This window comes from Triturus cristatus, chromosome 7 (genome assembly GCF_964204655.1).
Source record: "Triturus cristatus chromosome 7, aTriCri1.1, whole genome shotgun sequence".
Classification (NCBI taxonomy): Eukaryota; Metazoa; Chordata; class Amphibia; order Caudata; family Salamandridae; genus Triturus; species Triturus cristatus.
In genome coordinates, this window is record NC_140590.1 from 1206051899 (window position 1) to 1206078004 (window position 26106).

Here is a 26106-nt window from a genome sequence, read left to right on the forward strand (position 1 = left end):
AAGGGTTCTTTACAAAAGGATACCCAGTGCTTAAACTGCATGATATTGTTTAAAAATATCAGTGTTTTGACTCTTTAATGTATAAATTGCGACATTTCGAATACATTCTATGGAGATCACTCCCAACAACCATTTCATGGCTTTTATTCTTTTCTTGTACTCTAAGTTGGCCGCTTCTTTCTCCGGGATAATGACCCACGGTTAGAGCATTTGTTAGGTAGCGTTGCACCTTGCCACACATTGTAGATCGTTTTTTAATAATTTTTTCACCCGGTCCTGAAGAATCGCCAGCTGATCACTTTGTGACTAATTGAGGCGAGAAACATGTTGACCATTTGGTGGTTGAGCGAGATTTTTGTCACATTATAACAAAATAGTCACCCTCCTTGTTTCCTTTTAATTAGGTCGGGACCCATATAGAATAAAACTCATCACAGAGGTTCCCATTACCTATTTTACATTCACATCCTACATCTACACATACCTAGGCCCCTCACACCCACAGCACCGATACGGCGAGGAACAAAAGATCTCCGATAAAGAGCCCCTCTATGGATGCCCGTCGAGCATTGCAGCGCTGGCTCGACGAGGAGCAGACCCATATGATGAAGCATGACACCTAGCTTGCTGGGTGTGTGAGGGTCCTAGTTCCCACAGGAGGTATTCCCCACCTCCTCACTACCTAGAGTACACATAGGAACTTTGTACCTTTCTGGTTCTTGACTTAATTTAGGGTATATATTTTGGACCTTAATTAAGCCCTCTCCGTCCCTCCCTTTGTTCATATAAGCAATTTAAGGCAGTCATCCATACTGAAGTCAACTTTTTTTGTGTGCCTAGCAAGGAGAGCTGAACTTTATGTGACATTTGATGACGTCTTAAGGCAATTTTACATTTCAAGGAGCAATCTTAGATTTTGATTTGCTGCCATTCAGGCAATCATCCTCCACATGAAAAAGAGCCACATCATTGGAAAAATTAGGCAAATGAGACATATGAAGCAGCAGGCCAGACACAGTTGTGCTGGAACGTGTGCTCAAGAATGGAAGATTATGGCACATTCTGGGAATGGAGATCTTTGTGGAGTAACTGTACTGGAGGAAAAGGAAATAATTCGGGTTTTGGAGAGACTGTTGAAGTGGATAAAAGTAGAAAGGGTCAGATATTTGAGAGTTATTCTCCATGCACTATGGGGGATGAAACTGAATGCATGCAGAGTCAGTCGTAAGATGTGTGACCAGAAACTGAGAAGGTGGTGTCTGGGCGATGTCTGTGTAGACCAATGTTTTGTCTGCTGTACATGAGGCTCATCAGAGCTCAATGAAGGTTTTCATTTGGTTGAAGGAGCCTCCAAAGCCCCACACACGTTTTAACAGCAGGTAAGAAGGAATCATCACAACCAAACTAAAGGGTGCAGGTAAAGCAGAGGTGTATTAGTTAGATCCAGGAGTGCTGGGTATATGCATAACGATTTGACTTGTAAATAGTTTGCATTTAGGTTAATTCTATGTATGCATATCTTATGAGCATAACCCACAATTCTGTGTCTGACACCCATTGTTTACAGTTATGTGACTTTGCCATAATATTCTCATGTCACTTTCATGCCAACCACACATCATCTGAGCCACAAAGCTTTTTAATGTAAGTAGGTGTCACTAAATCCCACATATACTCACAAACAAATCTCTACGAATTGGTGTACTAGAAATGAAAAAAACACAAATGCTAATACTTCCGGACAAAAGAACACATCATGAAACATTGTTTTGACACGACCTCTGATAACCACCTCTTCATCTTTATACCAAAAACAATATACTATATCAACAATAAATGTTTTCACAAATGCCACCAGCAATTTGCCGTTTCACAGTGCTGTAAACTGATGGTGGTATAGAATAAGGTGTCAGCTGTTGGAATATCGGGTTGCAAAATACTGTTCAAGAGCTGGGACCAGTAGGTTCACAACCAGTAAAGATTTTTAGGAACTGACCTATGTACTTAGATCTGAATCATAATGGTAAACGAGACTTCATGAACATCTGAATGTATCTCCTTATTGCTTTTAATTGTTTCTGTACTGTATTATTGCTCTTTGAATATTCATTAGATAGAGGCTTTTAGATTGTTTTGTTTTAATCAAATAAGGCTAATGAATTAAATTAAATGGTTTGGGACCCAACCTACCACATGGATATTAGCCGGGTAGGTCACAAGTTACGACTCACTATGACTGGAAGAAATCACAAGGAAGGTGACCTGTTGGAATCAGCAGAACACCGAGTGGCAGATTTACTATTTTTTCACGTAGGGCACTACAGCAGCCACAAATGCTGTGCTGCACTACGTGAAAAGGAGAGAGGAGGAGAGCACCCTATTTACTAAAATAAGGCACTCTCCTCCCCTCTCACTAGCGCTGGCGCTGAAATCAGCTGCTTTATGCCAATGAGACACCTTTGTGCCATGGTGCTAAGGGTTCTCCGTGAGTCTAGCATGAGTTTTGTACTGGAAGGAGTCCTTCCAGTACAAAATACTATGCACAGACTCACTTTAATCATTTTCCCATTTTGTATGTGTGCTGTAAAGTGCAGCGCAGATGCAAAGTCGGAAAAGGAAGGAGAAATTAAACCATTTCTCCTTCCTTGCGCCTACTTGAAAAGGGCACAGTTTTCTCACGCTAAATCCAATCTACTTCACTTAGTAAATTGGGTTTAGAGTGAGAAACCTTGAGTGATTGCATGCACCACCCTTGGTACGACCAGATAGCGCAAAGTAATGCAAAGAAGCCCTATGTGCTGCTTTACATTACTTTACACTCATTTCCAGTGATAAACAAGTTTAGTGCTGGAAGGTAAATTGGGGAAAAATGATTTTGCGCCAATTTCCATCACTTTTGTGATGCAAACACTGCGCAAAACCTTAGTAAATCTCCCCCATGTCCAAGAATGCTTTTAATAACAACTTTTAAAAAAAAATTGCAGTCCATTTTACTTAAAGGAAATGTGACTGTGTTAAAAAAAAAAAAAGCTTACTTTTTTTTTCGATTGAGAGTTTTCAGAAGTCACCTCAACCACTCCTACTCTTCAGTGATCTCTTTTTATACATTCACAAAGAGTAAGTGGACCCCTTCCCTTCTGAGATTATAGTACTACCTTCTTCGTGGTGGTGGTAAAATATCAATGTTTTGCAACCCGATTTCAGTCGGAAGACATTGATGCATAAGATACTGATTCTGTATTTGGAAGGAACACTTACAACACACTCCTTTCAGATACAATATTGTTATCCTTTTGGAATCCCATTTTAGGAATCAGAAAAACTCCTAAAATGGGAACAGTACAAAAGAAAACATATTTTTTTACAGCAGCAAAACACCGAATTGGAGTGTGTGTGATCATTAAAATGCTTTGCCCTTCTGGCCCAAAGAGTTGCATTTGGGAAACCTGTGTTCTCTTACCATGTGAAACTCTCTACCCCATTCTATGGCACTGCTGTTGATGAGTAGCTTCTGGCCTTTCGGGGCATTAGCCTCATAGGTACCCACTTTCAAAAACCTGCTAGTGTCCTTTGAGGTCACCTGCCAGTTGATAAAGTCCATCATTGGTGGAGCATCTCCATTTTCATCAAAAAACACCTCTTTCCCAGCTGAGTTCTTCGTCCGTACATTCTTCAAGTAGTGCAGAAGCTGGAAAGAAAAATTGCCTCATCACTGTAATCGTAAGACTAGATAATTTGCATTAACTTTCTTTCTGCAAAATTCATGGAAAGAGAATCACCTTCAGAAAACGATATTTTCGAATAAATGATGAGTAAATATGTGATTAATAAAAAACATTACCTATACTAACTATCTTCCTGTGTATAAGAACTGAAAATGCTTGTGTTGGGACGGGAATGTCCCATGGATAGTATTTCGCCATGTTCCACTCCACCAAGTTCCCCACTGCATGTGAATCTGGTGTTGCAGCTTTTATTTTCTCTCTGCCACCACACTAGTTTACTGCATGCTGAGAGGCCTAGGCTTAGTCCTGTTCCTGAAAATGTGAGGTCCAGGACCTGTCCTGTAACCTTGAAGGAGCAACAAGGATACCCTCAAGGGGCACATGGCCAAGATGGCAGCTGTGCCTGTGAAAAGTGGTGTTGGTGGATTGACGGCTAGTGCTCCATCGCCTAGCCAGGACAGTGGCATAGGCTTATAGCCACCGTTTACTGAGTGGGGCCTACTACGCCTGAGTGCTGCATGACTGGAGCGAGTATTGGAGACAGCCTCCTCACCCCTGCATGTGCCACACTTGGTGCAATGTCAGTGAATCCTCGCAGTTTGGACCTGGATACATGTGAGGATCTTGCCAGCATGAATGAGGAGGGGCTGCCCTAGATATTCGTACAGCTGTGGTGAGCTAGTTCTACTCACTTGCCTGGAGGTTGCAGAGCGTAGTACTGGGGCTAAAGAACTGGTGGACAATTTGGCCCACCCAGACCTGGGCACTGATGTCTCCCTGGTGTCAGTGCCTCTTGAGTCCTGAAGGGACAGCCTGATCCACAAACACAGTGCACTGCATTGAGGTGACTATGCTATTGAGGCTTTGATGTGGACATTTAGCCCACCTCAACCGCCTGCTTCAGATGGTGAAATGCTTGTGGACTATCGGGTGCCCGGGAAGCTCACCCAGGCCGGGGCACTGTCTTTCCCAGATGTCAGCGATTTTGAAACCCTGAAGGGGCAGCCTGTCCCATGCAGACAGCATACTGCACTGTCATGACAACACTGTCAAGTGTCCAGGGTGGTACCCTAGCCTAAACCATTCTGGTGGACAGCGAGGCAGGCCAGTGATTGTGGAATGGGTGACTGGGGTGAACAGTGCACAGCCTGCTGACTTATACACCTTTCGACCCCACCACACACATAACCCACTCTGAATGATGGTCAAATAACAAGGTAATCAGAACTTTTTCCCCCTGCCAAAGATATCCTGGAAATGTCACCGTTGCCACAGGGGGATGGGTGAGGAATCCACAAATCAACTGGATCACCTTGGAAAGACACTCAGGGCCATTTGACAGGATACTGCAAGCAGTCCTCAATACCAAGAACTCACTGGAAACAAAGAATGACTCATTTATGTAGAAGAGAACCTGCTTCGCACACGCCACAGGAAACTAGACGAGCAGGTAGATGATGCAGAATCTGCAGTAACCTGGATGCACCCAATGCTGAAGGACGTGCAGAACCAACTACAGAATATGAAGGCCGAAATTAAAAACCTCCAGCTACAATCAGAAGATCCTGAAGAGTACTCTAGATTAAATAATATCCGACTGGTGGGTCTCCTTGGATGCGCGGAAGGACCTAACATGGAGCTGTTCCTCGGACACTGATTCATAAACACTGTCCTGGTGGGCAAGTTCCTGACATTTTTTTTCAATAAAGAGAACACACAGGGTCCCGGGAAGGCCTCCACCACTGGGAGGTGATCCACACACAGTCATCATGACTGCTCAAGTGTAGGATCAGGGACTCAATTTTACAAATATTCAGAACTACAGGCTCATGGTAATATGCGAAAAATGTCATTACAGTCTATCTGGATTCCCTAGTGGAGGTCCAGCAATGCCGGAACTCCTTTGAAGCGGTCATGCAGCCATTGCGTCTCATGGGCTAGAAATATACCCTTCTCTTCGCTAAACTGCATGATATCATACTTTTTCCAGTCCCTGAGCAGGCCTGGTCATGACTGTACACAAAAGGATTGGAGATCCCGATGACAGACAGAGCATCATCCTTAATGGGAGGCTGGTGGACCCAGAGGCCAAGAAAGAAGCAGAGCCATAAACCATGCAGTCGTCCTACAGCCAAACAGACATCAAACACAGGCCGCAAGTGGTGGCTGACATCTAAAGCACAGAAAAATCCCCTTCACTGCCCTGCCATGAATCTGGAGAAGTGGAACAAAGCGGACTAATATTGACACCCTGATTGGCTAATGACAGCCTGAAGCAAAGACTTTGAAACTTCAATTCTTCTTGTTCAGGCGCTATGCACCCGTGCGTTGACCACAGGCAACTTCGAGTGGGGGGGTGCCTGTGGGAAGCAGGGAACCCGAGGCTGCACTGGGGCTCGCAAATTTGGGGCTGTACACACAGTACATAGAATCCTGCTGTTCATGTTATCAGAATGTTGGTTGCGGTATCACATGGCACACACAAGGAGGCCTGCTGTGACATATGCTAAGGAGTAAATGATTAGTGCAAATTGAGGAATTACATGTGGGGTTTTGGAGATGCAGTTGAAGACCTACAGTGAGAGCAAAATTCATAATCCACTCAAGGGCCACATGGCCCAGGGACAGAAAGTGCAATCTAAATGCATATAACAGATGAGGGACATACCAGAGCTCTAACTTGAACATAGCCTGCCTACAATAAATGCATTTGGAGCAGTCAGAATTACAGCTGGGCGATAAATGGATGGGGCAGATGTATGGCACTTTCCTTCCAATGTTTGCATGGGGGTGCTGGTCTGGAATTCACCAGTATACCCACTTGTGATGGAGGCACACATAATGGACCTGGAAGGTAAGTATGTAGTAGTACTAGTTGAATTGAGATCCGCTTTCTCTTATAGCTATATATGCACTATATACTAACCACTTGGAATTCCTGGACCAGCTGACCATAGCTCTCCAACACAACCCACAGGCCCCATGTATATGGGGGAGAACTTAATTTCGTTCCAGATGTAGTCATAGATAGATCCAACCCTCCGGCAGGAGCCACAAGCCATTGATTGACACAACATTTCATGTCAATTACTGAAGAACAGACAAGCACACAAAGTGTGGAGATTGATGCATCTGACCCATAGAGAGTTCTTGTTCTACTCCCAGGTGCATGAAATCCAAACATGGTTGAATCAATCGTTCTGTAGTGATTCACTGTGCTCACCGATTACAGAAACACAGTACCTTGCATGCATCATTTCAGGCCACTGTCTGTTGAAACTGGTACTTCAGTGGGGCAGAGGCCAAGTGTGGATACAGACTTAGAGGATACAGACCAAGGCATTACAGGACACTCCGGTCTGTGAAGCCATAGGAATACACATTACACAGAACTTCAATGCCAACAGGGGTTCGACTAGTGCTATGGATTGGGAGGTCTTCAAATTGGTCATGCATGGCCACTGCATTAACATCACATGGGGCATGAAGAAGACCTTATGCAGAGACCTTTTATACACTAAATGGGACATGCACCAGATTGAGCTCAAAATGCAAAAAGGCTGAAAAGACAGAACAAATCTGCGACATTAGATGCGCACACTTTGAATTGAACTATAGATTGGGAAAACTAGACAACAGAGAGTATATACATCAACAGCACTGAAAGGGTGACTGAGCTGGCAGTAATCTGTCATGTTTTTTGGTGGGTGAAACCACATGAGCCCCAAAAGGGGCCATTAGATCATGCGAGGGCGTGATGCTCGACACCCAAGAAAACATAAAAGCGGCTCTGTTGACTACTAACCTACTCAATATGCAGAGACTGGGAGCCCGGCCACTGACCGACTACAAGAGTTCCTAGCAGGGATTCCTATATACCAAATAAATCTGCTACATTGCACCAAATTATAAAAACTACTACAGTTGGAAAAAATCTGCGCAGCCATATCTCATATAGCGAGAAACAAAAGCAAGGTACTGATGGTTTCCCCATCGAAAATTACACAACATACAGCAGACATATCACCTTGAAACTGCTGCAATTGTATTTAGAAGTGAAAGGGGGGTAAACTCCAAACCTCTCTCAGGGAAGCAATGGTAGTAGTGACCCACCAAACAAGGGTGAGATTCCATAGATCTGTGGTCATTCACACCTTTATCCCTTCTTAACCTAGACTAAAATGCTAGCACATACAATGTTGTCCACCATTGAGATGTTAGTCCACAGTGGCCAAAATGCGTTTATACAGCAATGTAACACCTTTCTAAACATTCACCAATTGCTGGAGCTGACGGGGGCTAACCCTGGTAATAATGAAAAATGCCTGGCAGTGTCACTTGATACCAAAAGGCGTTTGACACTCTTGGTTGGTAATACCTCCTGGCAGTCCTCGAGACGAGAGAATTGGGGAGGGCTCGAGGTTCCTTACTTGGGTATATTCACTTTACAATTGCACCGTGGCCAGAGCTAAGATGGGGTGGATCATTTAAGACCATTTGAAAATAAATAGAGGAACCAGACAAGGATGCCCACTTTCTCCAATCATCTTTGCGCAGACCATGAGCCACGTGCCCACATGCTACACAAGAGAGCCCCAGACTGGGGGCTAAAACAGTTTCAAAGGTGGCACATAGTTTCTTTGTGGGATTCCCTGATTTTTTGGGGGATGGCCATGCCTCCCTCCCATTACTGATGGAGATGATAGTAAATTTTGGGGAATGTCAAGCCTCAAAATATACTGGTCTTAAGCCTGCCTATTTCGGTTAAGTATAATGGAAATAGAAGCACCACACAAGGATGCCAGGTCTCTTCAATCATCTTTGCACTCGCTACAAATCCACTGGCATGCATGGTACTAATGAAGGTCCCCGACAAGGGGCTCCAGCCTTATGGTGGGTGGCAGGTAGTGTCTTTGTACGATGCCCTGATTTATTTGTGGGATGCCTGCTCCTCCGTCCCGATACTTATAGAGATGCTAAATACATTTGAGGAAATGTCAGGCCTCAAAATAAACTGGACTGAATCCTGCTTATTTTTGTTAAGTCAGGATTAATTTGAAATACGGTGATACAGACTAGGCTGAAATTTCAATGGAATACTCTTAAATACTTGGGAGTAAATATCCACTACACAGACAGGGATCTCGTGGAAGGCAACTTGGGCAGGGCTCTCCTATCGATCTGCAGCTCTATTCCTTTTGAACTTCCTCCCCGGTGTCCCCGCTCGGTCCAGGGGCAATATCTAAGATGCTGCTACTGCCACAGCTAATTTATTTATTTGCGACTCTTAGGATATTTCTGCAGAAAACACTTTTCAAAGAGCTCCCGGGGCTCCTTTCTGATCTGATAGAGGGAAAAGGTAGAAAAAGGGTTGCACTCCATAAAATATAGCGCCCATTGTTAGAAGAGGATTGGGCGTCTCCAACTACGAAATGTTGTATGCAGCAGCTCAACTGCAATAGCCGATGCATTGGTTGAGCGCAATACAGACAGGTCAACCATTTTGCGAATACTCAACGGGGTACACCGCTCACCTGGATAATGCACCCATCCAAAACGCTGCCCACAGAGTTGCAAGTAATGCGTAAATGTTGGCACAAATATACACACAATGGTGGGTAGCCCCTGATACACCCACTTATTCCCACTATGGATACTTCCCTAAATACACAGCATTGTGCAGACACATGATGTATGACAATGGAAAGAGGCATGAGTGCTACTTGTTGGAGATGTCTACACAGAAGGAATTCAAAGTACATTCTAGAAGATAAATGACACATATGGTATAGCAGCTGGTCACTTTATAACTTATAACGTGATACACCAGGCATCAATATCTCTAAAAGTGTTCCTGTCCCATTGGGGCACACAGACAATGATATTGGCAATATACACGGTTCTGAATACACAGCAGCATATAAACGATGTAGTCGTTAGGGACCTGTGGGTAGCTGATTTGGGAAAAGATCTCTAGGATCCCAAAGTTTCAGTACACACAAATTTTATCTACACCAGACGTAACTTATCCCAGAATGCATTCAAGGCTAGTTTGTTGGTGGATTATTGGACTGCTCCAGATGCCCAAAAACTCAGACAGGATTTTTTCATGTGGTATGTGTCTGTGCAGTGATCCACTGTGCATTGGAAGAATTGATGGAGGTCATGTCAGAGGTAGTGGATTGCACCCTACCACCCACAGTGGAGTCATGTTTGTTGGGCTTAATGCCAAGACCCAAAGGGAACAAAAAAGCTGGGTAGGTTTATAGCTCTAGCCCTCATAATTTTTAAAAAACCAAAAGCAATGTCATGGGAATTCTGTGTGGCCCCCATAATGAGGTGCTGGCTACGGTACCTGCTAAAATAGGTCAAAGTAGAACTAAATGTCATTAGTCATTATACTGAGCCAACTGTGGGGGGAGGAGGGCCCAATTGGGACAATCTGGGATGTGATTTTCATGAAACAAAGCTAAAAATGACAACAGGGTGCCCTCACCACAAGTACATAAGCCTCTGTTAAGGTAAGTGAATATACTCAATGCAAATGATACAGACAGATGTACGGTAGGCTGGATGGCTACCATCCCCATGTTGACACAGAAAGGTAGAGCTGTAACATAGTACTAATTGAGTTGACATGCCTAGTGGCCCTCACACTTATTATTGGAACAATAAATATGATTACACCCACACTGAACCTGACTGCCCGGAGGCCCTGACACTCCTGGATCTAACTACCTAACCCAACTAGTTTTGACTCAAATTATACTGCTACTTCTATTGCTCCTAATTGCCTTGCACTGTCACAAGCCCTATCAAAGCAAGATATGTTTCCACTACTGAAGTTTCTTCTATGTGCCTATGTATATGCAGGCAAACACAAGGAGATGATAGAAGGAGCGCTGAAACTTTACAGACACTCACCCCAACTCACAGATCTGGGTTGAATCCATCATCATTCTTTAGCTCACTTCACCACCTCAGTTCAGGGGACCCAGCTATATGCAAATCAGTTTTGACCCTGTGCCTCATGGGAACAATGCGGTACAAAAGGGGGTGGTGATGGACGGAGCATCAGAACCAATCAAACACTCACACCCAGTCAACAGATCTGGGTTTGATCCATCACCGTTCTTTAGCCCACTCTGCCACCCCAGTTCAGACATGGCCATATGCAAATCAGTCTGACCCTGTGCCTCTTGGGAACAGTCCAGCCCGAACTGCCAAGCCATGCCTTCCCTGGACCGGAAACAAGCTTCCTAGGACCGGTTTCTGGCATTACAGCTGTCTTCAGCCAGGCTTGCTTGAATCCAGTGGCAAAGTGAGCAAGGGACTCACGTCTGAGCATACCCTGCCAACTTATGGCGAACAAAGCGGTACAAAAGGGGGTGGTGATGGACGGAGCATCAGAACCAATCAAACACTCACACCCAGTCAACAGATCTGGGTTTGATCCATCACCGTTCTTTAGCCCACTCTGCCACCCCAGTTCAGACATGGCCATATGCAAATCAGTCTGACCCTGTGCCTCATGGGAACAGTCCAGCCTGAACTGCCAAGCCATGCCTTCCCTGGACCGGAAACAAGCTTCCTAGGACCGGTTTCTGGCATTACAGCCGTCTTCAGCCAGGCTTGCTTGAATCCAGTGGCAAAGTGAGCAAGGGACTCACGTCTGAGCATACCCTGCCAACTTATGGCGAGCAAAGCGGTACAAAAGGGGGTGGTGATGGACGGAGCATCAGAACCAATCAAACACTCACACCCAGTCAACAGATCTGGGTTTGATCCATCACCGTTCTTTAGCCCACTCTGCCACCCCAGTTCAGACATGGCCATATGCAAATCAGTCTGACCCTGTGCCTCATGGGAACAGTCCAGCCCGAACTGCCAAGCCATGCCTTCCCTGGACCGGAAACAAGCTTCCTAGGACCGGCTTCTGGCATTACAGCCGTCTTCAGCCAGGCTTGCTTGAATCCAGTGGCAAAGTGAGCAAGGGACTCACGTCTGAGCATACCCTGCCAACTTATGGCGAACAAAGCGGTACAAAAGGGGGTGGTGATGGACGGAGCATCAGAACCAATCAAACACTCACACCCAGTCAACAGATCTGGGTTTGATCCATCACCGTTCTTTAGCCCACTCTGCCACCCCAGTTCAGACATGGCCATATGCAAATCAGTCTGACCCTGTGCCTCATGGGAACAGTCCAGCCCGTACTGCCAAGCCATGCCTTCCCTGGACCGGAAACAAGCTTCCTAGGACCGGTTTCTGGCATTACAGCCGTCTTCAGCCAGGCTTGCTTGAATCCAGTGGCAAAGTGAGCAAGGGACTCACGTCTGAGCATACCCTGCCAACTTATGGCGAACAAAGCGGTACAAAAGGGGGTGGTGATGGACGGAGCATCAGAACCAATCAAACACTCACACCCAGTCAACAGATCTGGGTTTGATCCATCACCGTTCTTTAGCCCACTCTGCCACCCCAGTTCAGACATGGCCATATGCAAATCAGTCTGACCCTGTGCCTCATGGGAACAGACCAGCCCGAACTGCCAAGCCATGCCTTCCCTGGACCGGAAACAAGCTTCCTAGGACCGGTTTCTGGCATTACAGCCGTCTTCAGCCAGGCTTGCTTGAATCCAGTGGCACAGTGAGCAAGGGACTCACGTCTGAGCATACCCTGCCAACTTATGGCGAACAAAGCGGTACAAAAGGGGGTGGTGATGGACGGAGCATCAGAACCAATTAAACACTCACACCCAGTCAACAGATCTGGGTTTGATCCATCACCGTTCTTTAGCCCACTCTGCCACCCCAGTTCAGACATGGCCATATGCAAATCAGTCTGATCCTGTGCCTCATGGGAACAGTCCAGCCCGAACTGCCAAGCCAGGTCTTCTCTGAACCGTAAACAAGCATACTGGGACCCGTTTCAGAGTAACACCCCTCATCAGCCTGGCTAGCTTGAATCCAGTGGCAAAGTGAGCAGGGAGGACCTAGCTTTGTAGTTCGGGCTGAATATGTCATTAAGACCACATATATTGACAGTAAGAATTTTCAACCTAAGCATATTGGTTCTTGTCAATACCTTGATTTGTGTATTTCTCCTCTTGACCCATTGTCCACCTGAGCACTCTCTGTCACTTTCTTCACTTATTATTCCCTAATTCGCTGATCTGTATTGCACCCCTTATTCCTACCTCCTGTCTGAGATTTCCTACAACCCCTACCCCCCTCTCCCCCTTCCCTCCCCCACCATACCTTAAGCAATCAGGCTCAATCCTAGTGTATGAACCATTCTTCTCCCACTCTCTGCCACCCCGTGCTCAAATATAATTTTAACCTTGCATCCAATACTAATGTAAAGAGAGAAAATACACAAAAAGAGGACCATCGGAGAAGAAGAAGAAAGAAAAACATAATATCACAAGAGGAGGAAAATAGATGGGACATAGAAATATTTGGGCTCTCCCAATTCAAAACAAATTCCCAGTTTCAGCCGTCATCCTTGCCTTCTATATTAAGGTCCAGGCTTATTATTTCTTGCTCCCGGCAGTCCCACCAATCTCGGCTGTGATCTCCTCTAATACCTTCTGTGCTTGTATTTCTGAGATGAAATTATAGTTCCGTCCTTGAAAAACAACTTTTTGGCTGGATTTTGCAGAAAAACTGTAGCTCCTGCTTTTTGGAAAGGTGTTATAAGTTGACTAAGCGTCATCTTCTTTCCACTGTGGTGAGCGCGAAATCTGGTTTCGCAAAAAAAGAGAAATTCTCAAAATTCCTTTTGGTATTAGGCCTGGCCAGATCATACATGGCCTGATGCAGCAGGAAGTTTCTGAAATAGATTACTATAGCTCGTGGATATGACTGGCCATTCAAGGGACGCTTGGAGATTGTTAAGGGGAACCTATGTACACATTGGATTTCTCTGTCCCAATCCCACTGTACTAGTTCTGGTAAAGAGTTTTTTGACATATTAATTGTGAACTTTCTTATATCACTGCCTTCACAGTTCTTGGGTATCCCTAGCAGCCTCAAGTTGTTGCGTCGTTGGTGATTTACTACCTCCTCAAGCTTCCACATCATGTCTCCCAGTGTGCTCTCTTGAGATGTAGTCTGAGTTTTCAGTGTTTCCACAGCATTCTCCAGCACCTCTGAACAAGTCTCCACCATGCATATTCTTTCCGCTATCTCTACATGTTTTCTCAATCTTTCGGACCGAGCCTTGTACTTTTTTAGAGGCAAGCCGTGCCTGTCGGCTTTCAATTTTGACCTCATCCTGAAATGATCTCAGGAATTATATCTAATTAAAAATAATAATTTATTTGGAAATTACTTTTTATTGTAGTTAATATAATATTTGTAGGTATTTAACATGATAATATGATTTTCTTTTAATTTAATATTAAATATAGTTGTGTTTGAATTTGTAACATAGTTATATATTTTTTAATTTAATTTGTTTTTTAAATATTTATATTGTTAAAATTCTGTTTGTTTTCAATTTTGAACTCACTGGAGTGAGAATATTAATTGTTACTCCTCTGCAATCCAACACTTTCCCTACTGTTGCACTCACAAGAGTGGAAATAGTAATTTTTACCCCTCTGATATCCAAAACTTTCCCTACTTTTACAATTATTGGAGTGGGAATAGTAAATTTCATCCCACCACTATCCAACACTTTATATAATGTTGCCCTCACTTGAGTGGGAATAGAAATTTTTACCCCTCCGCTATCCAACACTTTCCCTACTGTTGCACTCACTGGAGTGGGAATTGTAGTTTTTACCCCTCAGCTGTCCAACACTTTCCCTACTGTTGCACTCACTGGAGTGGGAATTGTAATTTTTACCCCTCCGCTGTCCAACACTTTTCTTACTGTTGCACCCGCTGGAGTAGGAATAGTGATGTTTACCCCTCCGCTATCCAACACTTTCCCTACTGTTGCACTCACTGGAGTTGGAATAGTAATAAATAAATATTAAATATTTAGGCAACCTCTAAAGTAGCCTGTTTTATATAACATAATTTCTGCAACATTGAAGGATTTATGCCATGTATCTTAATTAATACAGCCACATGGTACCACCTCATTATATGCCAAGAGCATTCTTTGTCATTCCTCTTGAGGCTAAAAATATAATTTTTCTGACTTTTCCTTGCTCCTATATTGATTAGTCACTATGTCAGATTGTTATCCGTGACTTTCCTAAGACTTCAACTGAGCATGTGTCATGCCAGACTTTTCTTATAATTTTTTGACCTCTCAAAATGTGCTTATTTTTCATGCATTATTGGTGCCGATTAGAATATGACTAATGACTTTTTACCATCTGAAATTATTCTTAATTTTTAAATAAACCTTTATGGTTTTGACTGTGAAGTTTGGCCTGCAAGAACCAAGATCCTTAAGAACTCACATGTCCCTGATCCTCTGACTCAGCCTTTTGAATTTATTGGTGCAAAGCACAAACAGAATGTTGGTGGAGAATGCGGCCAAGAATGGTGGATAATGTAGTGCAAATTAGCATATACAAATTTTGCTGTATCATTCAATAAAATTTACCCCCTAAAGAAATTTTAGGAGTTAGGGAATCCTGGAATCACATAGATTAATGCCAGTGTAACCAGTCAAGGTTATCAGGAGATACATTACATTAGTATAAGTAAGGCTTTTTGTGAAAGGAATTGTCTTGCATGGTGAGTTGTCTAATGCTAATTGTGACAATGTATTTCTATTGTTTTCTGACATGACTTGGAGTGAAAACTGCATTGTATTGTAATGTTTTGCGCAAAATACTTAAGCTGTTTGAAATGTGTCGTTGAGGAAGATATAATGTAATATATTGTGCTTTTATGACTTCTTTGTTATTTATATAACGAGGATTTTTGGATATATGTAAAGTTTAAAGATTTATGGAAATCCAAGATCTTGATATAATACTATTAAGATTGTGTGCTGAGAAGACATGTGGCATCATGTCAGGTTATATGTTAAATCCCTATGAATACCTTAATAGTCTAGCTGTGTATGAACTAATCTGGATAGGATTCTTTATTTGTTTATTTCTAGTATTGTTTATTTCTTTTGTGCATAATATTTAACACTAAACATGAGGTACTACTGGTCAAGAGCTTATTTTGGTGTGATTGAAAGTACTTAAGATATTCTTCCCTTTTCTGTGGAATGTTTGATTTCCCATCCCATATCCCAGTAGGCGGAAAAAAGTTTTATTTGTTTTGGTTTATGTATTGCATTTCAAGTCCAATTTTTAAATCGTGCTGTGATTGGTTGTTTTAGCATTGTGGGAAATTGGTCCTCCTGCAAGCAAAATGCTTCTGGACCATGGCTTACATGTTTCTGGCATAAAGAATAAAATAGAATTACTGCTGGCAATAAAAAGTTAAATTTTTTTGTACAGGGTACACTTGAAGTAGAAATTATTGAGAATTAGAGGAGTGGAGTACCGCTCGGACAGCCGGAAAACGCTACGGTGGAGTTCCACGCCTCCACGTAGCACCTGCACCTGCACCTGATTCCCTTGCCCCTCCCTCTTCCTTCATGCGGCTGATGGCGGTGGCGGCAGCCGGAGGACGTGCTCTGGCGATGCTTTGAGGTCCATGCCTCCGGGTTGAAGCTGCAGCACTGCGGTTCTGCTGCTCTTGATAACGTTCTTGATAAAGCAGGCGGATCGCGCTACCTGGGAGAGAGCTGCTGAGCTTTGCTGAGTTTTGCTGGAGCAGGCAGCAGTTTTTGGCGACTTTGGTGAGAGATATTTGCTGGTTGCTGCTGTTGCTGGCCCCTTTTTTTTTTGGGTGCCTGTTTACAAAGACTTGATTTCACTTAAGATTTCACTTAAGAAATTATCGCTATCTTTGGGGTTCTGGTAACAGCCGCAGTGTGGGCTGTGTGACAGGACTACATGCCCCAGCATTCTTGGCGGTGGACAGTGGAAATGGAATTGCGGAGTCACTGTTGGCAGTAGTGATTTCATCGAAGATTACTGACTTTGCCCAGGCACTCTATTATAGTCAGACAGTGCGAGGCTCCTGTCCAGTTGTTGAGAACTGTCTGCCCCGCCGCTACAGCCTTATAGTTCTGTGTTGTAGCCGCTGTGTGGGTTAGACTCTCGGTTTCAGTATTTCTGATGATCTGGGTTCCCTTTTGCATTTACTACGACTTACAGGACTGCTGCTATTCGTGCTGAGGATTCAAGGTCTAAAGACTTAGCAGTGAAAAGATATTACGCTGCCATTTGCCATTTATATTTTTTTTCCCCCTCCCTTTTTTTCCGTTTTTTTTTCTCTCTTTCTTTTTTTTTTTAGTTGTGTAAACGGCTCTAATAATGGGTAAGCAACTGACGGCCAGGGCCAAAGCGATAATACGACGCCAGCAACTAAAGGAAAATTCAGCAAGGGCTAAGCGGGCTGGGTCAGCCGCGGAGAAAGAAATCTCTTCTGTTGAAATTTCGGAGAGTTCCGGAGAAGGCGAGGACGGTCTCCTGGGTGGTAGCCCGATACAAGCTCTTCATCAGAATCTTGGCAAATCTGTTAATAGTGATGGGCAGGAGGCATTGGAGTCACCCATGGGGGGAATGGACATGGTTTTACTGGGCTCAGAAGTCAAATTACCTGAAATAGCTCAGTGCGTGAATCCAGCGCCCTCATTCGATTTACAGGCGTCTAAAGAGGCTACGTCAGGCTGTGCTCTCAAGGCTTCTAAACAGTTCCCTTTATTTGAGCGAAAAGGAGCAACATATGTCTCTGCTAACACAGTTGTTACTCGTGCAGTGTTACCAGAGGCTCCAAACCTTCCGAACCTTTCAACTTCTCCAATAGTCATTCCTCCTATGAAAAATTCCGGGAATTTGGGATCAACGAGGTTAACTGGCGATCCAGAGTTAACAGACCCCCCACCCTTAAATATAAGACCTACTTCTCTTAGTGATAAAGATCTTTCTACTTCTCCCATTTGTACTCCCACGATTTCTTCCAGTGGGGTTATCTTGCCTCAGAGTCAGATGATGGGGATGGACACTGAGACTACTGGGGATTTTCAGATTTCAGTAAAGGACATGCTGAATTTGATTCTGCAAGAAATAAGAGATGAAGCAATTTCAAAAGATGGAAATGGAGGTGATTTGTAAGCGTCTGGATAAAATTGAAGATTCGATGGCTTCATTTTCAAATCGACTGCAAGAAGCTGAGACTAGAATTTCAGGGGTGGAGGACAATTTGACCATTATACAGAAAGAGATGACCAGTGTTTCCAAATTTTCGAAGGCTTTTGAAATTAAATTGGATGAGTTGGAAAATTACAATAGAAGGTCAAACCTTCGAATAGTGGGCGTACCCGAGAACATTGAGGAATCTGACATGACGCAATGGATTACTTCCTTTTTATCTCGAGAGGTCGGCCCCGATTTTAAGGGCGACTTAACAATCACGAGGGCGCATCGAGTTCCAGCTCGTCCTTTTCCCAATTCTCCGTTTCCTCGGACTATTATTGTCAATTTTGCTGATGTTCGTGTTAAAGAAATAATCCTATCACAGGCCTTCAAGCAAAGACAACTTTATGTCAATCCTACTACTAAGCGCCGGATTTTCTCCGATATGTCGGCTGTTGCTGCCAGACGGAGAAAAGACTTTGTAAAGATTCTCCAGTTATTTAAGGACAAATGTGCCCAAGCATCGATTGCGCAGCAATCAAAGTTAAAAGTTTTCATTAAGGGCAAATTTTATTTGTTTACAGATGTTGATGAGGCACGTGAGATGCTTGATAAGTTGGTCAAGGGTTAGGATAATTTTGGATTGTGATTTGATTGGGTTGGATGTTTATTGGAGGCACCCTTTTTTTCTCTTGTCTTTTTTTTTTTTTTAGTAAAATTGTATACTTTTCAGGGGGAGGGGGGGTGCAGGTGAGGAACTAGGGGGTCAAGGGAACAGGGGCGCAATACCAGGGCGCCTTCATGAGAGGGGTTAGTGCCATGTGGCCAGCGTGGGAGGGAGGTGAAGGTGTAGTACAGGGCCACGGGACTAGGTGCAGGGGGGGAGCACCCGGGTGGAGGGATGGGATGGGCGGGGGGGGAAATGGAAAATGGAAGTTCTTGTTGTCTGTGATGGAAAATATGTTGGCCATAAGTTATTTTCAATGATTCAGATATATGTCTATTGGGGGGGTTAGAGTGATTTCTTTTAATGTTAATGAGCTGAATAATAGAAAAAAAATGCGCACCATCGAATTATGGATTAAAACAGAGTGCCCCGCAGTGGTTATACTGCAAGAAACTCATATTTCCGTGGATAAAATTAATTATTTTCCTATGTTTAAAACTTGGTCCTTATATCGTGGGTTCTCTTGTGCTCAAGAATCTCAAAGGGGGGTCGCGCTTTTCATTAATCGTAATTTAGATGCAGAAATTATCCAGTTTGAAGATGGGTGGGCAGGGCGGTGGTGCTGGGCCACCTGTGTAATAAAAGGCAGGAATAGGCCAATTACTTTTGTTACTTTTTATGCCCCAGTGGAAGATCGAGCCCCCAACTACGAGGAGTTATTTCAATCACTACCAATGGTCGGGGGAGATATAGTTATAGGCGGGGATTTTAATATTCTTATGGATATAAAACTAGATTCCACTGGTGCCTCGAAGAAACAATCTAAACCAAAGTCAACCAAAGTCGATTATGAAGAATATAGCCCTACTGGATCTTTGAGACACATGGTGTTTAAAATTCCCACAAAAACAAGAATTTACTTATTGGTCGGGAAGACATAGATCTTCCTCTCGTATCGATTTTTTCTTAGCCTCTAGGTTATTAAAATTTTCGCATCAAAAATGTTTACATAATGGCTTCTCAGACCACGCAATGTTGGTAATTGAATTTAAAGTATGGGAAGAAATTAGGCCCCCTAAGAGATGGATATTTAATAAAATGTATTTACAAGATAGTAACTGGGTTTCTTTTTAAAAATTGGAGATTGACGAATTTATTGCTCGTAATTCGGATACGGCTCCACTGCACATTATTTGGGACTCTTTAAAAGCCTTTATTCGTGGTATTATCATCGGTAAAGATGCAGAAGAATGGCGCTCTATTAAACAAGCTAGGACCCTACTCTATCAAAAAATTTGTTTGCTTACTCGGCTTCGACAATCCAATTTTTCTAGTATTGCGCAAAATAAATTAAACAAGGCCAAACGTGAACTCAGTATGCTCTTTGCTACACTGAGTGAACAGCAATTTCTTACACAATCTCAGAGGATTTATGAGGAGAGTAATTTCTCTGGTAAACTCCTCGCGTGGCAGGCTAAGGAGCAAGCTTCCGCAAATTTGATTCGTATTTTAAAGTGTCCTGCCACCCAGATAGAAACATCACAGTCTGAGGTTATTGGCACTATAATGTTCTCTCATTATAAACAGATATATAGTCAACATCAGGAGATAGATCATTTTAGGCTCTCTAATTTTTTAGCTAGATATGATACGCCCTCTCTATCTCAGGCAGATAGTGGAGTAATGATGCGTTTATTTTCTAAGTCAGAATTAGAATTTGTGGTGAAGAACCTACCAATTGGTTAGGCTTGTGGCCCGGATGGACTCCCCGCTAAATTTTTTAAGGTTTTCTTTAGCGCCTTTTCTGATTTATTATTACAATTAGTCAATTATATGTTAGTGGGAGGGCAAGTTCCAGATTCTTTTGGGGAGGGCACAGTTGTTAGTTTCCCGAAAAAGATCCTAAAGATCCGAGCTCATATAGACCTATCACATTACTTAACACTGATTATAAGATCCTTACTAAATTATTGTCAATACGTTTCAATTACATTGCAAAGGATCTTATTCATCTGGATCAGAATGGCTTTGTGACAGGCCACCAATTAGCTACTAATACACATTTTCTCACTGAGGCTTTAGATTATTTCCAAACAAAAAACATTTCTGCTTTAATTTTATTATTAGATGCGAAAAAAGCTTTTGATTTGGTGGTATGGACAACTTTATTTGTTATTTGAAAGCACTTTGGAATTCCTCCACAAATTATTAGTTTAATTCAGAATTTGTACATGGGTGCTAAAGCCAATATATTTATTAATTCAGTTATGGTTGGCACAGTATCGGTTCAACGGGGCACCAGGCAGGGTTGCCCCTTGTCCCCTATTCTTTTTGCTTTTTTTATTGAACCATTAGCTACAGCAATTCGTGAATCTGTAAATATTCCTCCTCCGATCCCTTCCATGGCAAAAATCAAACTATACGCCGATGATATCATGTTATTGATTAAGACGGATATTCAATCTCAAACTGCTGCTCTCCAGCTTTTTGAAGAATTCGAAAATTTGGGCGGTTATCGAATTAACAAAAAAAAAACGGAAATATTAGTTTGTGGTGGGGGTGAGGTGGATTTACACGCTGACTTACTTGGCTGTATCAATTCAAGACCAAAGAGGTATTTGGGGGTTATGTTTTCCACTCTGGTTTCCGATCTATCTATGCTGAATTTTGATCCTCTTCTACGCAAGGTTCAATCCTTGTTTACTAGATGGGACTCATTGTCATTTTCCATCTTGGGGCGGGTGGCACTTATAAAAATGTATATTCTTCCGCTTTTTAATTTTTTTATTCTCTGCCATTCCTTGTTTTTTGCCCAGTGTTTTTTTTTCAAAAGTGGAATAATTATTTTCAGCGTTTATATGGGCTAAAAAAAAGTCCCAGGATAGCAATGAGGACTCTTTATGTCGAAACTGAATTGGGAGGCTTAGCTGTACCTAATGTTAGAGACTATTATTTCGCCCAATATCTAGAGCGGTTTAAATCTGCAATGCAGAGCCCAAATGTCTTTATTAATTTCTTTTTTGATAGAATTTGTCACGAGGCCCAGATCCCATTTCCGCTACATATTCCTGAATCACCGAAACTCAGTCGATATAAGACGATGCTTTGGTTTTTTAAGCGTCGTGACGTTTTTCTTAAAAGATATTCTCTCCCGCAGTTCAATATCAGAACTCCCTTAAGAAATGCCCTCATTTTTATGGGAATGAAAATCGGAGTTGATATTGCATTACAATGGGCACGTGTGGGATTTTATTCCCTTTCAGATTTTTTAAGGCAGGGGGCATGGCTGCTACCGGGAGAGATGCAGCTTATAATTTCAGGAAATTTTATGTTACTAGGCTCGTATGTTTCAATCTTTAAAATGCTGGAACAAGTGGAGCCAAGAATTATTGGTTCCTCTAATCAGTTATGGGACGATTTGTTTATGACTTCTCGGATGAGGAAGCCAGGGGCATGGAAACGTTGTTTAGCTCAACATATTGAGGTAGATCTGGGCCAGAAAGCTATAAAAAAAATGGCAAGAACAGGAGAATCAGGTGCTTACTATCAACACTTGGAAAACTATAAATAAGCTGAATTTTAGTGTCCTTCGAGGATCTAATTGGAGAAGAATGCTATTTTTTAGTAAATGGCTTCTGTATCGTACTCCTGCTGCCATTGCTAAAATGTATGTCAATACTAGTGCCACCTGTTTTAAATGTCAGCAATATACTCCTGCTAACTGGTCTCACATTATAGCTTACTGTGTTAAAATTGTGCCTTTTTGGAATGAGATCTTCGAATACTTGCAAAAGTATTGTGGGATCCAGATCACTTATAATGTTAAATTAGTATTGTACGGATATGATTCTGATCTCGGTCTGACAGAACAGATGGTCAAATTATTATTTATTGCAATGGCAGTGGCAAGGTCTCTGGTGCTCCAGAACTGGAAGTCAATTCAAGTTCCTTTGTTTAATGCCTGGTTTCAAAAAATTAAGAATGTTAGAAAGAGTGAAATGCGATACGCCCAGCGAATTGGTGGGATTAGGAAGTTTAACAGAATTTGGAGTCTTTATTTCGAGTAATGGTGGACTTTTGCATTCCGTAAATAATTTTCTTTATTTTGTATTCTTATTCTGTGGTAGCCAATTTATGTTATTCTCAAATTGTAACCTTGATACAAGAACTTCAATAAAAAAAATAAAAAAATAGAGAATTAGAGGAGTGCTGTGTTTAAAATGAAGCCACAGCCTAGACCTCTGCAGTTCTCAATGCCGTGAATGAACTGCACTACGTGGCACATGAGAGAGCACATAAGAAAATATTAAAACAGCAAATTGGTAAAGCTAGCAACCATTAGATGGATGAGAGATTGCACAGGAAGTGCTAGAAACTATAAGTGCTTTCCCTTTGTTTACTAATTAATTGGATAAAAAGAAAACAAAATATGAGAGCAAGAATGAAATGGAAAAGAATGAAAGTGATTCTCAGGGAGATGATTATTTTATGGGTAGTATGTTGACTTAAGTGAGACCACTTTGTGTATAATGGGGCTCATGTGCAAGTGCTGACAGAAAAGACAGGAACAGGACGGGTGAATGTCAGGAGAGTTAAAATGTGTTTAGTTTGTCGTGTGCACAGGGCGGCCCGAAAGTGGTGTGGAAGGAGAAAGACATGCTCATTCATCATTTGAGAAGCTTAGGAATAATCTAGAGAACTAAAAGTAGATTTAAAACAAAAGAGAACGCATGAATCATGTAAGACCAAGTTGTTTGTAAACTAATTAATGAATCAAAATCCTAAAACATTTCAGGAAACTATTATACAATTACTGTAGATGGTTATTACATTAGAAGACCTAAATGGACTGAACCCCCTGATTAGTCTAACATGTTCAAAAATAGAAGAACAAAGTGAAAAGGGTGAGTATGAGTGATTCCAAATGAGAAGTGGTTGTTGAAAAAGAGTTTCCATTGAGAGAAGTGAATGGGAGGAACATATGTGCATGTACCTTGGTCAAGAAGTGATCTTTATACATTTATAAAGAATTCCCCAAAGCTCCTAGAGGAGCCCTAGAAGTATTATACAGAGGTGGAAAAGATTGTGATAATTTGGAAAATTGATTTGGACAGATTTGCATGCTTTACTTTCATTGTTGTGACAAGAGGTTTGGAGAATGACTGTAACACCATGGTACAGTGGGCAGTAGAACCACAGAGAGAAGTGTTGGCCCGAGATTTATCAAAGAATTGTACTGCTCTTGCATGGTGATGCAAGAGCAATGCAACTCTGAAGTCAGAATTACCAAGCAATGCAAAGCCGCTTTGCGCGGCCCTGCATAGCTTAGTAAATCTAGAGTAACGCAAGGTAGCACAAGTCCAGCGTTCCCAATCATCCACCCATGCATTTTTATGCATTCCTAAATTTACCAAGAGACGTAAACCTGGGAATTTGTCAAAATTGTAAGCCTTCCTGATAGAGACACAACAGAAATATCTTTATTTCTCCTTGTGGTTTCTTCTTTCCTAAGAGTGCTGCAGAATGCAGCCTACTAAGAAGGAGGAAAATGCCTCTAACGATTGTTTTTGTGCAGGAAGGTGTCCTTTCCTGCACAAAAACAATCCTGTCTGCAATGCATGCACCTTTGCACCATGATGCAAGGGTGTTTGTGTTGACACCTGGTAGCACATAGTGAGCCAATGCAGTGGGAGAGCAGAAATGTATCTTATCTTGGAAAATATGGGTATTCCAGCCCTCTGCATTTGATGCAGCTCGGCACAGCAAGTTGTTTTGCTGCATTGCTCTGCATCAAATAGTGATAAATCTGGCCCTTGGTGTGCAAAGACTTAATGCACAAGTTATTGGTGCACAATTTGTGCAAAGAGGAAATGGTGATCCCCATGGCAGAGGTAGAGGCTTTACATGCCTGAACTTAATATTAATAACTCACAGGTGCGAAATGACCCTTGTCACATCTTTGGGAAATATATTTGCTTTAAACTGGATTGTAAATTAATAGAAATAGATTTCACAATGAGTGGCAAATGGTTTCCCAAATTCAGCAGAATATGAATCAGAAGTCACAGAATGGTATGATACAGTCAACTGTCCCTTCTCTGCTGGATCCTGTGCATAACATGCAGAATCCAAGTGAGTTCAACTGAAATATGCCTTCAGCTCCAGACATGCAAACGCTCATGCAAAGTAATATGCAGAGTTTCAGATCTTTGTAAAAACCTTCAGTAATTAAATACATTCTCCACAAATTGCAAGTTCTTAGAGTTCCTGCTGAACCAAGTTCAGCACAATGAGGTGGCTGAGGGGGGGAGGCTTGTATGCTTGGTGTAGTTCTAGAGGTAGATCAGAAATGCAATTTGTGGAAGAAGAAGTAACTGGCCATCCAGTATAATTGTTAATCAATACATCAATAAGTAAGATGGGTTCAGTTAATTTCTTGGGACAAGATTTTCTGTGTAAAAACAATTGTGTGATTTACACTGATGGTGTTGGATTAGGAGACAAGATTTATTATGCTCACAAAAGAAGACTTCTAGATTTTAGACATACTGTGAAAAACAAGGTTTGGGATCTTTCAGAGTTACAGCAAATTTTTGGGCAATTGTTCAAAGTGGGGGGATTGTGCAGGGGCTTGTGTTGGTTACATGTTCGATTGAGACATTGCTGACTCATACACATAATCAGTATCTTACAAACAGTTGCTTGAATAAATTTAAGGAGATTATTCTAGCGGAAGGGAACATTTCAATTAAATGCTGCAATACCCTAAATCCAGAACAACTTCTACCATTGCCAAAAGAAGAGGTTTGTGACTGAATACATGCAAGTTATCATAATTTTAATAAGATAACAGAGTTGTGTACCATTCAAATTGGTTGATTTGCTTTGTGAATGGGTCGTGTCCAAGACACCAATATGGAACTTTTCGAGCAGAATAGGTAGTTTGCACAATAGTATATATTGTGGAAGCATCGGATTTGTGTGATGTAAATTCAGCAAAAGTGGCATAACTGATTGCACTCATAAGAGCATGCTACCTAGCCAATGGATTGAGAATTACCATTAGGCCTCAGCAGAATTTTGATAAACCGGAGTGATAAGAGTAATTTTGGTAATTCTGCTTTACTCTTTGATCCAGACTTACCGTCAATTACCAATTACTCCTGTTCCTGTAATTAAAAGTAATTTGAGGGACAATCCTACCATGAGAGAACATTTAGGGAGGACGAGAGACCGCTCAGCCTGGCTGTTCATGTTCTGCTACATCTAGCACTATTTCCTAGTGTAAAATACATCCTATTGTCCATTTTTGACGCAAGAGTGCTGTAAGAACATATCCCCAACTGCGGGTAATTAGTTTTGGAAAAATCCTACCCCAAGAGCATATTTAGCAAGCGCAAGAAGCTGTGTGCACTCACTTTTAATGTTCTGTTGCATTTAGTGCCATTTCTTACTGCAAAATGTATCCTTGCTTCCGTTTTGGACGCGATAGGGCATTTTTCGCGCTAAAAAATAGCGCTCAAGGCAGAATTACCCTTCTCATG

The 26106-nt window shown here is 42.3% G+C and overlaps 1 protein-coding gene across 1 annotated transcript in view; it reads right to left on the reverse strand.

Moving 5' to 3' along the window:
* LOC146811606 (extracellular calcium-sensing receptor-like) overlaps positions 1-26106 on the reverse strand; it is a 275799-nt gene that overhangs the window by 156754 nt on the left and 92939 nt on the right. The window contains exon 3 of the mRNA XM_085615084.1: positions 3478-3688. Within this exon, the coding sequence (XP_085471210.1) occupies positions 3478-3688 (211 nt within the window). The remainder of the gene's footprint in view (positions 1-3477; positions 3689-26106) is intronic.